Raw genomic sequence first — 15,577 nt, forward strand, 5'->3', positions numbered from 1 at the left:
GAGTGGTGTGTAGGTCCACACCCGGGATCCGAACCCATGAACCCCCGGCCGCTGAAGGGGAGTGTGCAAACTTAACCACTACACCACCAGTTTGGCCTCGTCTGTTTACATTTATCTAACTACTTTCCTTTAAAAAAAATCTCCTTTCTCTGCCAATCACTTTTCTTATCACTCCCCTTCCCAGGAACCTTTCATTTCCTCCTTTTTCATCTGTTCCTAAAGCCACAGTAAAACTGGGTGATTTATTTTATGGGTTCACACCCAACTTTCAGAACTCTGCTCTCCAGGAGGTCCCACAGTGCCTCAGGTCCCCTTCCCCAGAGGCAACCACCGTTATGTTTTCTGCATAACTTTCTAGAAGGAGATCCCTTTTCCATAAACAAATGGCAGCATATTAGATAGTAGGAGTTCTCAAAGTGTGGTCCCAGATCATCGGGGATCTGACGCGGCCAGCTGGCAACTTGTTAGAAACACAGATTCCCAGGCCCCACCCCAGACTCACTGAAACAGAAATGGGGTGGGTGGGGCCCAGCAATCTGGGTTTTAATGAGTTCTCCAAGTGAGTCTGACCCAGCTAAAGTCTGAGCATTGCTGTGCAAACTAGACCCTTTGTATTTTCACTTAATGAAATATCTTGGAGATCTTTTCATATCAGTACTATAGATCTCTCCCATTGTTTGATGCTTATTTTCATTTATTAAACCTTTTTCCTACTGTGAAATATAACACAATCAGAAAAGAACATAAAAATATATCTTAATAAATTATTATAAAGCAAACATCTGTCTCTACTCAGGTCAGGAAACAGAGCATGGCCTGCTCCCTAGGAGCTTCCCCAGGGCCCCTCTCTAGTCACAACCCCCCCGGGAAGAGCAGCACCCATTCTCTTGGCTTTTCAGTAACCACTTCATTACATTTATTTTACTTTCGCTATCTAAATATGCATCTAAACAGCGTAGCTTTGTTTTGCCTGATTTTGAGCTTTACCCCAATGGCATTATTCAGTATTAACTCTATGTCTGCCCTCCTTTGCTTAATATTGTTTATGAGATTTATCTGTTTTGTTGTGCACAGCTGTAGTCCGTTCCTTTCCATTGCTGTATAGGATTGCACTGAGTGAGTATACTGTAATTTACTTACCTGTTCTATTGCTGAGGGACACTTTGGTGGTTTCATGTTTGGGGCCATTGGAAATCATGTCGCTGTTACCATTCTTGTACATGTTGCCTGGTATGCATTTACTTGCAAACCTATACCTAGAAGTAGGTTGACCACCTCATCCTGGTTTGCTCTGGAGTTTCCTAGTTGTAACACTGAAAGCCCCACATCCCAGGAAACCCCTCAGTCCCAGGCAAACTGGTTCAGTTGGTGACCCTATCTAGGAGAATAACTGCTGGGTCACAGGATGCAAATTACCTTCAACATTGCTAGATAAGACCAAACTGTTTTCCAAAGAGGCCATGCCAGTTTTCACTGCTGACTGCCATGGAGGGGAAGTCTGATTATGCCACATCCTCACCAACTCTGAATGTCAGTCTCTCTTCATTTCAGCCATCCTAGTGGGTGTGAAGTGGGATCTCATTATGGTTTTAATTTGCATTTTTCTGATAACTAACGATGTTGAGCACCTTTTCAAATGTTTTTTGTCCATTTGAATAATCCCTTGCCTGTTTTACACTAGATCATCTTTTTCTTAATAATTTGCAGGAATTCTTTATATCTTCTGGACACGGACTACTCATAAGTTTTACATATTTTGTGAATATCTTCTCTCACTATGTGGCTTGCTCTTTCACGCTCTTAATGATGTCTTCGGCTGATTAGAAGTCCTTAATTTTAACGTAGTCAAATTCATCAAATTTTTCTTTTACTGTAAGTACTTTCTGTGTTTTGTTTAAAAAGTCTTTCCCTACCCACAGGTCATTCATACAGATACTGTCTATTATTTTCTAAAAGCTTTATTGTTTTGTCCTTCATATTGACTTTATGATCCATCTGGGATTTATCATTGTGGATGGTGTGGGGCAGGGGCAAGTTTCACTTTTGTTTCCATGTGGACAACCAGCACCTCTCACTGAAATGACTGTCCTTTCCCCACTGCTCTGTAGTGCCACCTCTGTTAGGTAGCAAGTGTCCATTTATGCCCGTGTCCGCTCCGGCCTCTCTATCCTGTTTCATTCGTCTATTTCTCTATTTACTATATTCTATCTACTATTTCTATATTTTATACATATTTCTATTTATCTATTATTCACGCATTTATTTTTCTATCTTAATTACTACAGCTTTATAATAATCTTGATGGAGCAAACCGTATCATCGTGTTCTTGATGTTCACACGAGTGAATTGGCTGTTCTTGGCCGTTTGCGTTTCCCTCTTTGTCTTTAATGGCTGCAAAGTATTCCTTTGCACAAGGGCCCCAGATTTTACCTAACCAGTCTTCTGCCTCTGTAAATAAGGCTGCATCGAACATTCTTGTAGACACATCTTTACGGCTACGTGTGAGCACTGAGAGGATACATTCTATACCCTCTGCCTACAGTAGACTTCCCTTCTGCTCCTCTTCATCAACTCCTACTTATTCTTCAAAACCTCCCCAAACGTCCCTTCTTCTGTCTACTCCCTGGGCAGTCAGTTGCTCCTTCTTCTATGTTTCCACATTGTCCCCACTGCTGCACCTGTCACCTCCTCCTACAGTGGTTTCCTTCCATTCTCCCTTGGCAGACCTGCAGCTTTCAGAGCATGGGAGATGTGTCTTACTCAGCTTTGTGCTTGGTGCATTACTGGCACTCAAGAAACACTGATGAGTGAACTAACACAGGAACATAGGAATGAATGAACCCCAACTAGCACTCAGGAAAGGTGTTTCTCTTTCCTGATCTCCCAGTTCTGTTAGTTAATTGCATCCTTGTAACATTTATATTTTTTGTCTTTAGGTCCCAGAGCTTATGACTTAAAAAAAAAATTTCCTCTTCAAAACTATACGTGTAAATTAGATATTGCAGCTAATGAACAGAAAAGATAGGGAATGTGGAGGAAGGCAAAGACGGGAAAAACTGAGAAATCAATGGCAAAAGGAAAGAGAGCACTAGTTGAGTCATACTGACCTGTGACTGGTTTGGGTGGTTTGATCTTCATTATGTGAACTGGAAGACTCAGCTTAACATCTCCTCTAAAAGAAATATCCTAGAACAAGGAAAAGGCACAGCTAATGCACCAACAAAGGGGATAAAACGGAATCTTAAAAACACTAATTCCAAAAGAAGGCAGAAAAAGAGGGAAAAGGAAGAAAAGGAGATGGGACAAATAAAAAGTAAATATCAAAGTGGTAGATTTAAACCCAAACATATCAATAATCACATTAAATATAAATGGCCTAAACACCCCAATTAAAAGGTGGAAATTGTCAAATTGTATAAGAAGGCAAGACCCAACTATACGATGTTAAAAAGAAACACTTTAAATATGAAGACACCAATATATTAAAAGTATAGAAAAATATACATCTTGTAAAACCTATCAGAAGAAAGGTGGGGTAGCTATACTAATAACTGACATAATAGATTTCATAGCAAAGAATACTTTCGGGGACCAAAGTGTCCTTGAATAATGATAAAATGGTCAGCTCATCAAGGGGACATAACACTCTAAGAGCTTGTGCACTTAATCACAGAGCTTCAAAACACATGAGGCAAAAACTCATAGAAGTGAACGCAGAAACAGATAAATCTACAATCCTAGAGATTTCAACACTCTTCTCTCAATAACTGATAGAATAAATAGACAGAAAATGAGTAAGGATATAGCAAGGATATGGCAGGAGAGGCAGTAAGGAGATACAAGACTTGAATAACTAGACAAACAATAGCAGAATACACATTCTTTTTAATTGCACATAGAACACTTACCAAGATCAACCCTATTCTTGGCATAAAACAAGTCTTAATAAATCTAAAATCTTTCAAATTATATGAAGTTTGTTCTCTGATCACTAAGGAATTAAATCAGAAACCAAAAAATGAAAGATATCTGGAACACTGGACACTAAAGAACATGCTCCTAAAGAATCCATTGGTCAAAAAAGAAATTTTAGGAGGGCTGGCCCTGTGGCCGAGTGGTTAAGTTCGCGCGCTCCGCTGCAGGCAGCCCAGTGTTTTGTCAGTTCGAATCCTGGGCGCAGACATTGCACTGCTCATCAGACCACGCTGAGGCAGCATCCCACATGCCACAACTAGAAGAACCTACAACGAAGAATACACAACTATGTACCAGGGGGCTTTGGGGAGAAAAAGGAAAAAATAAAATCTTTAAAAAAAAAAAAAAAAAGAAATTTTAGGGGCTGGCCCCATGGCCGAGTGGTTAAGTTTACACGCTCTGCTGCAGGCGGCCCAGTGTTTTGTTGGTTCGAATCCTGGGCGCGGACATGGCACTGCTCATCAAACCACGCTGAGGCAGCGTCCCACATGCCACAACTAGAAGGACCCACAACGAAGAATATACAACTACGTACCAGGGGGCTTTGGGGAGAAAAAGGAAAAAATAAAATCTTTAAATAAAAAAAAAAAAGAAATTTTAAAAAAGCAAATCAGAAAGTATTTTTAAGTATTTTTGAAAATGAGAACACACCATATAGAAATTTCAGGACGCAGCCAAAGCAGTGGTTAGATAGGAGCTTCTAGCACTAAATGCCTCTATCAGAAAAGAACGATCTCAAATCGATGACCTAAGCTTCTACCCTAAGAAACGAGAAGACATGGAAAAAATTAAACCCAAAGTAAGCAGAAGAAAGGAAATAATAAAAATCAAATTGGAAATCAGTGAGATAGAAAACACGAAACAATAAAGAAAAAGAAATGAAACCAAAAGCTGGGTCTTTAAGAAGATTAATAAAATTGAGAAGGCTCTTGCCAACCTTATCAAGAAGAAAAAGAAGACACAAATTACCAATATCAGGAATGAGGGGATGACATCAAAACAGATTTTACAGACAATAGAAGGATAATAAGGAAACGTTATGAGCCACTTTAAGCCAATAAATTGGACAACTTAGATAAAATGGACAAATTCCTTGAAAGTCACGAAATACAAAAGTTTTCTTAAGAAGAGACCAATAATTTGAATAACCCGTTATCTATCCAAGAAATTGAATTTGTACTACCACAAGGAAAACTCCAGGACCAGATGGCTTTATTGGTAAATTCTATCAAACATTTTAGGAAGAAATAATACTAATTCTATACAAACTCTTCCAGAAAACAGAAGAAGAGGAACACTCCCAACTTACTAGAGGAGGCCAGTACCACCTGAAACCACAACCAAAGATGCTATAAGAAAATAAAAATAAAAATCTCCTTCATGAACTAGATGCAAAATTTATTAACAAAATATTAGCAAGTTAAAATCAGTGAGTTAGATCTGTGAAAAGTTTGTTTAAAAAATAAAAAGGCACAAATAAATAACATTAAGAACAAGAAAGGGGAATAACTTAAGAGACACATTTTTATTTTTACAGTAAAGGAGAAACATATTTACATATATATCTATGTCTATATATCTACACACAAGTTAAATGAATTATGACTGAAATTGGCTCAAAATTTTTAAAAATGATGGACTAATAACCATAGAATAAATTGAAAAAAATGATACAAAATTTTACTGCTAAACAAGATCCTAGGACTTATTTTGACCTGGGAGGAAAAGAAGAAAGATATCCAACTTTCTTTACAAAGCTAGCATAACACTGATATCAAATGGTGAGAAGAAAACCACAAGAAAAAAATACACACTTTAGGCCAATCTCATGTTTGAACATAGACATTATCTATGAACACAGAACTATCGGTTTGTTTTGCTAATATTTTACTCAGGTTTTAATATCAGCAAAGCAAATTGATAGTGTAATTAAATGAATGATGACCAAGTATGGATTACTCAAGAATGGAAGGAAGACTGTCTCAACATTAGAAAATCTATTAATGCAACCCACTAAATTAGCAGGTTAAAAGAAAAACTCATCTCAAAAGATGAGGGGAAAGTATCTGATAAAAGTCAATATCCATTCCTAAACAATAATTTTAGAAAAACTCTTAGCAAAGACTAGAGGCACACATGCTTAACTGGATAAAGGAAATTTATACCAAAAACCTATAGTAAGCTGCATGCTTAATGGTGGAACACTTGAAGCATTCTCATTGTCACGAACAGGTCATGGATGGCCGACTATCACCTCTCCTATTCAACATTTTACTAGAGATCCTAGAAAATGGAACAAGGCAAGAAAAATAAATAGGAGTGATAAATACTTGAAGGAAGAAAAGCCATCAGTGTTTACAGTTATGATTATCTAGAAAATCCAAGAATATCAGCTGGCAAACCTTTAGAACTAATAACAAAGTTCTGTAAAGAGGCCAAGAGTGCTGGGACTAGGGGAAAGGAAGTGAGGGCACCCAGGGAGTGAAATTTAAGGAGGCACTCACTGTTGGGGCCCACCCTGTCCCTGCATGACTGAGAGTATCTTTTTAAGTTTTGCACCTTATGTGTCTCACTTACTTCACCCTAATGTTGGCCCTGGGGGTCAGACAGAAGATCAACACAGAAAAATCAATAGCTTTCCTATGTACTGGTGTAGGACATTTGTCATCTCTTTGGCTATCCAGCCCTAAACACCTTTTCTATTTGAGGGGACTCCCCCATTGTGTGTGTCTGGAAGAATCTGTCTCCCTCTAAGGAACTGAAGGGGTCTGATACTTCTTCCTGTCCCTTGGAGATTAGAGTGTTGGCACATGATCGAGGCTCAACCAGTTGCATGCTCCTGCCCAGGACAGTGACTCTTGAGGGAGTGACAAACAGATCCACAAACAGTACAGAAACTGTTCACATTATTCTTGTCCATGTCCAGAGCCCAGTGACAGAGCCATCATGGAAAGTCCAGCATCAACCTTGGTGGGTGTGTCTCTCATGTGAATTTAATTCGTTCTCCGGCCAGATGAACCCACATTAGGTAGAGGAAAAGTATTCCTCCCTACACGGGGATGGTGATGTTCAGCAGTGCTGGTAGCTGGAGTCCTTGGTTCCTTCCAATTTTCTGAAACCTGATGTCCTTCCAATTTCTTTGCTGCAACTAAGGACCTGATGAATACTGATACAGCCATAAACTAGCAATAACTAGTTGGAAAATATAGACACATGCATTTAACTCCTCTCCCTCCTGAAACCCCATTAAAATGACAGAAAGGGGATTTTTAAGGAATAAATTCGGAAGGAATAAGAGAATAAAAGAGGAGACAAAAGCAAGAAAATTTTGAAGCTAGAAAGCAGATGGCTAAATGATTTAGCAGACCCAAGAAAGTTAAATCTGAACCCAGCAAGGGAGAAAGCCTGGGAGGTACCTGATTTACACCACAAACCCCCTAAGACTGGAGACAATGGCAGCTCCGGGTATCTCTGGAAGCAGAAGCGCCAGCAGGGCTGGCAACAGGCGAATTGGTTGAAAAACTCTTTAAGAAGCATCTAAACTCCTAGATTCTCCCCCTAACTCCATGCAGCCAAGAGAACAAAGTTAAAGCTCACGTAACTCAAAGCTGAGCTTATCCCCACCCCCAAGCCATCTTCCCCAGTGGCTCCACAGCTCAGGCAAGAGATAGACGAGCCATCCCTGCAAAAACCGATCAGCCAAAGAGGAAACACTCCAAGACGCTGATGTGAGCATTTCCCAACAAAACAGCCCAGTTAGGGTACCCTACAGTAAAACTACAGTCAAGAAGCCCCACCCATGCCCTCAGAGCTTCTGGTCAGTTTCTCGGGGACCCCCACTCTCTGATATGAGTAGAGAGCCAAGGGCCACCAGACAAGGGAGGAAAGACAGAGACGAAAAGAAATAAACATCAAGGAAAAAGCAACTTGGGGGAAACAGACCATACATGGAGAAGAAACACCAAAAAATTATCAAAACTGTTCTCAGGGAAGCCACAGTATGCAATAAATAAATAAATAAAAGGGAAGGGGACAACCAGAGAACCACACGAAGGGCTCTTGTAAATGAAAATATAATAGCAAGAATGAAAAACTCAGTGGAAGACTCGAGAGACAGAGTTGATGAGCTCTCCCCAAAGGCAGAACAACGACAACAAAAGTACGGAAAACAGAATCGAAAATATACAATAAGGTCACCAAGCAAGCAGGTGGCACAGACAGGATTAGAACCCTGGCAGTTTTGCTCCAAAGTTCATATGGTGTTGGTATAGGCAGACAAATATTTTAATGGAACAGGATAAAGAGTATAGAAATATATATAGGAATGATAAAGATCACATTTAAAAGCAAATGGGAAAGGACGGATTACTCAGAAATATCTGTGTGACAATTGGTTGTAGGAAAAAAAACAGATAAAAGTTGATCCCTTCCTGGCTCCATTCACAAAAGAAACTGCCATATGAAATCAAGAGTGAAATGTCAAAACAACAACAACAACTACGAAAGTATTAGGAGAAAACACAGGGGAATTTATTATAACCTTGAGACAGTGAAAGCCTTCTTAAGTACAATGGCTGTAAAGAAAGGAGAAAATTCTGGCTATAACAAAATCTAAAACTTTTTTCAACAAAAAAGCTCACAGACAAAGTAAAAAGGCAAACAACAGATTGGAAGAAAATATATACTTGGCAAAGGATACATACAGGCAATTCACAGAAGAGAAAACCTCAACAGCCAACAAAAATATGAAGAGATTAATGAAAAGTAACACGAGATGTCATTTTCTTCCATCAGTTTGCAAAAAATATCAATTGATAATATCAAGGTCAGCAAGGCTGTGGCTTTCATGCCGTTTTTGAAGGACCATTTAGCAATATATACATTAAAACTAAACACACATACCCGTCAGGAGCACTGGGGCATATGAAGAAGAATTTACAAAGATTTTCATTGTATTATGCAAAAGCCACAAATTAGGACACCCTCAATATCATCAATATTCTAATAGCCAAATAAACTATGGTACATCCATAACATGGAATAGAACACAGAAGGTCGAAAGAACAAGGTAGGTTTGACACTGAAAAACCTTGCCAATAAGCTGAGTAAAAAAATTCTAGTTTGTAAGAAAATATATATAGTATGATGCTTCTTATATACAAAAAAAATTCCCATAAAACAAAACTATATTTTTCAAAATAAACAGATAAAAGAAGGTAAATATACACTAAAGGTCTAGAAAACACACACCAAGCTAGTAGTGGCGATGCCCTCTGGGGAGGGCTGCTCTATCCGAATGACCTGGCTTTTCCCAGAGTGATATATTCACACGTTATTTCTATCATTTGAAACATAATGTCATCTAAAAAGGGGAAAAAGGAAGGGCTCTAGAGAGACTTCCATCTGCAAGTTCATCACGCCTCTGCTGAGGAGCTGGAGTCCTCCGAGAGCGAAGCCTCTGGAAAGCACAGTGCTCTCTGCCTCAGAGGGAGAGCCAGGAGGCTCCAGGAGGCTGCTCTGTTCTCCAAGGGACTCCAGTACAAAGATGGAGCCCTCAAGAAACCCAGCTTGGCAGATGGGCTGTTATTTTGGCAGGGGCAAATTGGGCTTCATGGGGCCTGAAGTGTGCACAATTTAGGGGCCTCTGTAAGAAAAAGAACACAAAATTTTGAACACAAAATGACCATGGCACCCTAATACTACCCAATATGGGGGAAATTGTGCCAGACAGGATGTCTGAACAAAAAGAGACAGTGGTCTTAAGTAATTGTGGTTAAAATATGTTACTTTGGCCAATTTTACAAAAATACGTGACCATGTGAACACATTACTAGGACCACTCCCAGGGCCTTGGCAGGGGCCATCCAAGTGAGGGGCCCTGGACACTGACCCCCCTTACCTTCAAGGAAACTCGGCTCTGGACAAAGTTGGGTGACTTGGGTCTATTACCACAAGGACAGGACGCCATCTTCCACGGATATGAGGCAGAAGATCAAGTCACAGAGAAACTGCAAATAGTGCCCTGGCGGAAGCTTTTACTAGGATATTTGATAGTTAAGGTAAATTTCAAGTCAAAATAAAAATCTCTAACATGCAAAATCTCTCTGGAGATTTTCTCTAAAGTTTCTTACCATTTCTAAATTATCTGAAGTCATGGCATCAAGAGTGTTCTGCGGAGAAAAATGACAAATTAATTCAGAGGAGGCTTTGATATGTTCCCCCTCCCCTTTTAATCTTCTGAGATGCTCTTTCTTCCCCCCAGTTACTCTTGTGAGTAGTGAACTCATGCGGTGGACATGGAGGACCAATATTTGTGTGGTCCTTCTGCCCGCAGGATTTTAACACATGATCCTGACTCTCCAGGATCTTAAAACGTAGCTGAGGAAATAAGAAACAGCAACGGTAAGAGGAAATATCAATGAGCAGAGATAAGGAGATCAGTCAGGAGACCACTACAAAAATCTAAGTTGATGCGAATATTTCTGATTGGTAAAATAAATCAGCGATGTTGACAATTTTATTTAACTCTAAATATAATTCATAGTACAAGAACTGCCACTGACCCTGGCATTAGTTGGTTGCTTCTCAGCATATGGAAACTGAGTGAATTATGGTGATAAACCACCCCCATTCCAAGGTGCCTTTCCCAGCTGGATAACAAATTAATCCCTCAAAAAATCTATCTGTTGGGCACTGAGTATGATACTATGAAGCTGATTGATAAAAAGAAGCAGAAGGTTGGTCTTAACAATGTAGAAATTTATTGTCTAGTTAAGAAAAAAGCACTTTCATGGACAACAGGATAACTAAAAATCAAGGTAGTATGTGGAAAGTGTCAAAAAAGAGGCACAGAGAATAAATTCTGTGAGAGTTTAGAGCAGGAAGCTCTCCGGGCTGGTAACGCTCCCAGTGGTACAGGACTGCGCCCCGCCATGAAGATGCACACTCAGGAGAAAAGGCATTTATTCAAAGCCAGTCGATGAGCTCAGCACGAATGTGAGTCTCAATCTCAGTCTCCTATCTTAATTTTTTCACTAATTGTTCCACACCTAATACAACATCTTTTAAAGGCATGCTCAATTAATATTAGTTGTTGTTGGTTAAAAAATAATAACTACACATAAGATAGATAAGAAAATTAAGTCTTAAAATAATATTTACTGAAGAACTATATTTTAAAGACACAGCATGAGGCCCGGGGATCACATATAATTAAACTGAAATGGTGGAGAGCCTAACTTCTAAGAAGAACACGAAGAATATATGTATTCCCATATATTGAGAACAATCTTGTTATACCATCATCTGGGAAATTTAGTGGAATGCGAGGCATCAAAGGGTTATTTCAGCCCAGGAGGGAAAAAATTACCTCCCATGCAGGAGTCAGGCCAGAAGACCCTCTTCCCAGAGAATCGCCTGGGAGTGGTCTTGCTGGAGGGCACCTCTCAGACAAGAGACACTGAGACTCCCACCATGGAAGTCACCTCTACTTTTTACTACCTTATTTTAACCAAAGCAAACTGATTAGGGAGACAGGGGCCAGTGTGCCCACTGTCCTCTCTTGTAGCCTCCAGAAGGACTCATTCATCTTGAACTCCCAAAGAGGACGGAGGCTCGATGTGGGTCAAGGGAGGGAGAAACGAATGCGCCGAAAGCAGAGATGCTTCCTACCAGTTGCAGCTGTCTGACTTTTTTCTTCGGATTTATACTGAGTTGCGGGTGCTCCACTTCCTTGAGCCAGGACTCCTTGGGCAATTTATACACATCCAGCCAAATATCTCCGGCTCCTGCATTGGGAAACCAAGGAGCCATTGAGCAACTGCAAGCAGGCAACAAGTTTCCTCTGAGAAATGGCCTGGCACCTTAGAATCCCTGGCACGGAGACCGGCAGACCCCCTCGGAACAGCACCATTGAAAACTGAAGGAGATGTAGTCCTGCATCGGTTACGGCAAGTTGTCACTCGCGGAAAGCTGTAGAGCTCCTCCCTCCAGCCACAGCATCTAAAGAACACGGGCTCCTGACACTCACAGCACCGATGTGACAGTTTTTAACCCAACTGTCTGCTCTGCCCAGTCCCCATGTTTTCTAGCTTCCAAATGGTACATTCCACTGACATTCCGTCTTGCAGCTACTTCCGTGTGGGGAGGAGAGTGGCATGTAGAGAATCAGTAACTGAGAGGGGGATGGCTGAGAGGGTTGGAATTGGGACATGCCACAAGAGAATTCTTCTGACCAGTCTCTGAGGAGATGACAACCCATGAGGGGACTGTAGGACTTTACCTTGCCAAAGAAACCCTCAGCTTCTATACCGAATATCTGCCAACCTGGGAAAGGTCGCTTTCCTGGTCTGGGATTCTGGCTAAACGTTTCCTGAAAAAAGTAATCATCTGAACAACTTTATTCAGACTTCTGGCCTCCAGAGCTGTGAGAGAATAAATATCTGCTGTTTTAGGCTGCCCAGTTTGTGGTACTTTATTATGCCAGCCCTAGGAAACTACTAGAAATGGTACAAACGTTTCCTTTGATGTATAAAACATTATAAAATATATCTCTTCCTCAAGCACCTAGTATCCGAGGGGCATGAGGCAAGAGTACAAATACAGGCCCATATACCATATGTCTAAATATTTAAAAGTTAAAAATCAAGCTCACAGTCATTCGAATAACATGTTGTTCTATCACCACAGTAATAATTGCAACAGGTAAGACTCCGTGATGAATGCTAAAATTGGTGGGCAAAACTTTAAGGAGAAATGGGATATTTGCATAACCTCACAGTATCTCCCCGAAGATGTTCACCAGTTACTGTGGTAGTTTCAACATATGTCCAAAATTCTTTGATCTTCCCATCTCTAGGAAGTGGTGCTTCAATTCTCTCCCCTTGAGTGTGGTCTGGACTCAGCGACTTGCTTTTAACAGAGTATGGAAAGGGAAAAACGGTAGCTCAACAGTGGAGGAAGCTGGCAAACACCACTTTAAGTGATCAAGGTTAAGAGAAGCAATAGTGAGTAACGTATCTTCCCCCAAGTCCTTAACCCCGGTTGAATCATAAGAAAAATCCAGACAAACTGAAATTGAGGGACATTGCATGAGGTATTCTTCAAAAGTGTCAAGGTCATGAAAAACAAGGAAAGACCAAGACATTGTTACCGACAGGAGTAGACTAAGGAGATACAATGACTAAATGCAATATGGTATCCTGGACTCAACCTTGGAGCCAAAAACTAGATTAGGGGGAAAAGTGGTGAAATCTGAAAAAAATCTGTAGTTAATAGTATTGTACCAATGCTACTTGCTTCATTTTGATGGTTGTACTGCGGTTATGTTAAACGTAGGTATTAGGGAAGCTGGGTGAAGGGTAAAGGGGAACTCTGCACTATTTTTGCAACTTGTTTTGTAAATTATTTCTGAATAAAGGTTTGGGGGAAAAGTGATTATCTGGAAGAGATTACAAATAGGAGCCTTCTGAACAGCCTCTGGTTAACTTGCCTTGTAGGAAGAAGGCTGCAAAGTCCCCTCCTTGAGAAATCTCCATCTTTAGGCAGGTGGATTGCTTGCTGGTGTCCTCCTGGAAAGAAGCAAGATGCAGAGAGAGTGAGCTCAGCCTGACGACAGAGAAGAATGCATCTCAGGACTTTTGTGGTTCACACTAGAGAACAGAAATCCTTCTAAAGCTTGGGATATGAAAAGATGCCTCCAACTGTTTCATACTTTCTAATTTTGTACAGGAATTGGGCAAGATCACATGCAAAGAAGTGGAACTCCATCTTCTGTCTAAAAGTTTTTGGACTTATTTCCTGGTTTCTGAAATAATTCTGATGATTCGTGGTGATTTCATACTATCTGATCTCCTGGTCAGGTCTGCAAACCCTCCAGATCTGTGCCGGAACTCAATTATTCAAAATAGTCTGAAGTAAATTCTACATGATACTGAAAACTCTGGTCATTGCTTGAAGAAAGGCTCTCTCTAGACTAGAGTAGTGTCTCAGTCTGTTCAGGCTGCTATAACAAAACACCATAGACTGAGTGGCTTATAAACAATAAACATTTATTTCTTACAGTTTTGGAGGCTGGAAATCCAAGATTTCCAAGGATTTCAAGAACTCGGCAGATCTGGTGTCTGGTGAGGGCCAGCTTCCTGGTTCGGAGTCTTCCTGCCGCCTCTTTGCTGTGTCCTCCCATGATGGAAGGCTCAAGGGAGCTCTGTGGGGCCTCTTCTTAGGGCACTAATCTCTTTCATGAGGGCTCTGCCTTCATGACCTGCTCACCTCCCAAAGGTCCCACCTCCTCACACCATCATATTGAGGGTTAGGATTTCCACGTGAATTCTGGGGGAACACAATCATTCAGTCCATAGCAAGTAGAGACTGATTCTAACCCTAGTATGAAACCTGCTCAAATTTCGGGCCAGGTAAGAGAGACTCAATGTGAATGGTTGTGCTATACCTTTAAGGAGCTCTAAGACTAGCAAGATAAGGTGGCTAGATTGGTTAGGCTGGTAAGCCCCCAATTTACTTAAGAACGAGTTTTAAATATTTTTTATTTACATATTTTAATACCAACTTGTGGTCGGAGAAATTTCAAACACAACATAAAGAGAAAACAGTGTAATGAACACCCATGTGTCCGTTACTCAACTTCAGCAAGTATCACTAGATGACAAATCTTGTTTATTACCTCCCAACCTCATTAATATTTTATTTAATTAAGCCTAAAAGATTAACAATAATTCCTTAATACCACTTAATATCCAGTCTGTTTCAAATTTCCTCAGTGTTTCATAAATCTCAGAAATATCTTTTCACAATTGGTTTCTTCAAATCAGGATCCAAATGAAGTCAGGTACTGTATTTAGTTAGTGTATCTCTTAAGTCTCTTTTAGTTTATAACTGTCCCCCCATTTCTTTTTTGTGATTTATCTGTTGAAGAAACCGGGTCCTTTGTCCTATGGACTTTTTCACATTCTGGGTTGGACTGATCTCATCCCCACGGTGTTGTTTAACACGTTGCCGGGTCCCCTGTATTTCCTGTAAACTGGTAATCAGGTCTAGAGGTTTGATTAGATTTAGGTTCAACTGTTTGGGCACCAATACTCCACGGGGGGGCGGTGTCTCGCTCCTGCATCACATCAGGAGGCTAATAACAGCTGGTTGTTCTCTCTCGCAGTCATGTTAAGGTTGACCATTGAGAACAGGTGTTGCCATCCTGGCTCATCAATGATAACGCTCCCCATGAGCCATTGATGGTCATTGCCTAGGCCATTACTCTGCAAAATGGCTATAAAATTAAGATAGCCCAATTCCGTCATTCCTTTTGCATTTGTTAGAATTCTTCCATAAAGATCTTTCCACCATCAACTATTTGATTACCCTGAAATACAGCCTATACAGGAAAGTCAGGATAAACACTTGATTTTCTCCCTTACCAGTTTTCAGAATACTGAGTTTCTACCCCAGCAACTTGCAAAGGTAAAAATGAAGTCTTTAAAAATCTATATTATGAATTAATGATTTTTAAAAATATTTTTGGTGTGTTCTAACCCATTAACACTATGTTCTGTATAATGTCCCTGTCAATTTGGATATCACGGTTATGCTGGT

At 40.3% G+C, this 15,577-nt stretch overlaps 1 protein-coding gene across 9 annotated transcripts in view; it reads right to left on the reverse strand.

Annotated features, from left to right (window-relative positions):
* The window catches only part of WDR93 (WD repeat domain 93), a 58,853-nt gene that overhangs the window by 23,855 nt on the left and 19,421 nt on the right, over positions 1-15,577 (reverse strand). For 8 of the 9 annotated variants that reach the window (XR_011539553.1, XR_011539545.1, XR_011539552.1 and 5 more), the window contains exons 5-8: positions 13,467-13,545; positions 11,648-11,763; positions 10,108-10,146; positions 3,109-3,187 (exon numbers count right to left, since the gene is read on the reverse strand). Coding sequence is in view for 6 of the 9 variants with exons in the window: in XM_070617591.1 (XP_070473692.1) it covers positions 3,109-3,187; positions 10,108-10,146; positions 11,648-11,763; positions 13,467-13,545 (313 nt within the window). In the remaining 3 variants the exon portion in view is untranslated. Of the gene's footprint in view, positions 1-3,108; positions 3,188-9,875; positions 10,147-11,647; positions 11,764-13,466; positions 13,546-15,577 lie in introns of those variants that run through there. The other variant, XM_070617609.1, reaches the window with a different exon arrangement.

The sequence above is a fragment of the Equus przewalskii genome, chromosome 1 (assembly GCF_037783145.1).
Source record: "Equus przewalskii isolate Varuska chromosome 1, EquPr2, whole genome shotgun sequence".
Lineage (NCBI taxonomy): Eukaryota > Metazoa > Chordata > Mammalia > Perissodactyla > Equidae > Equus > Equus przewalskii.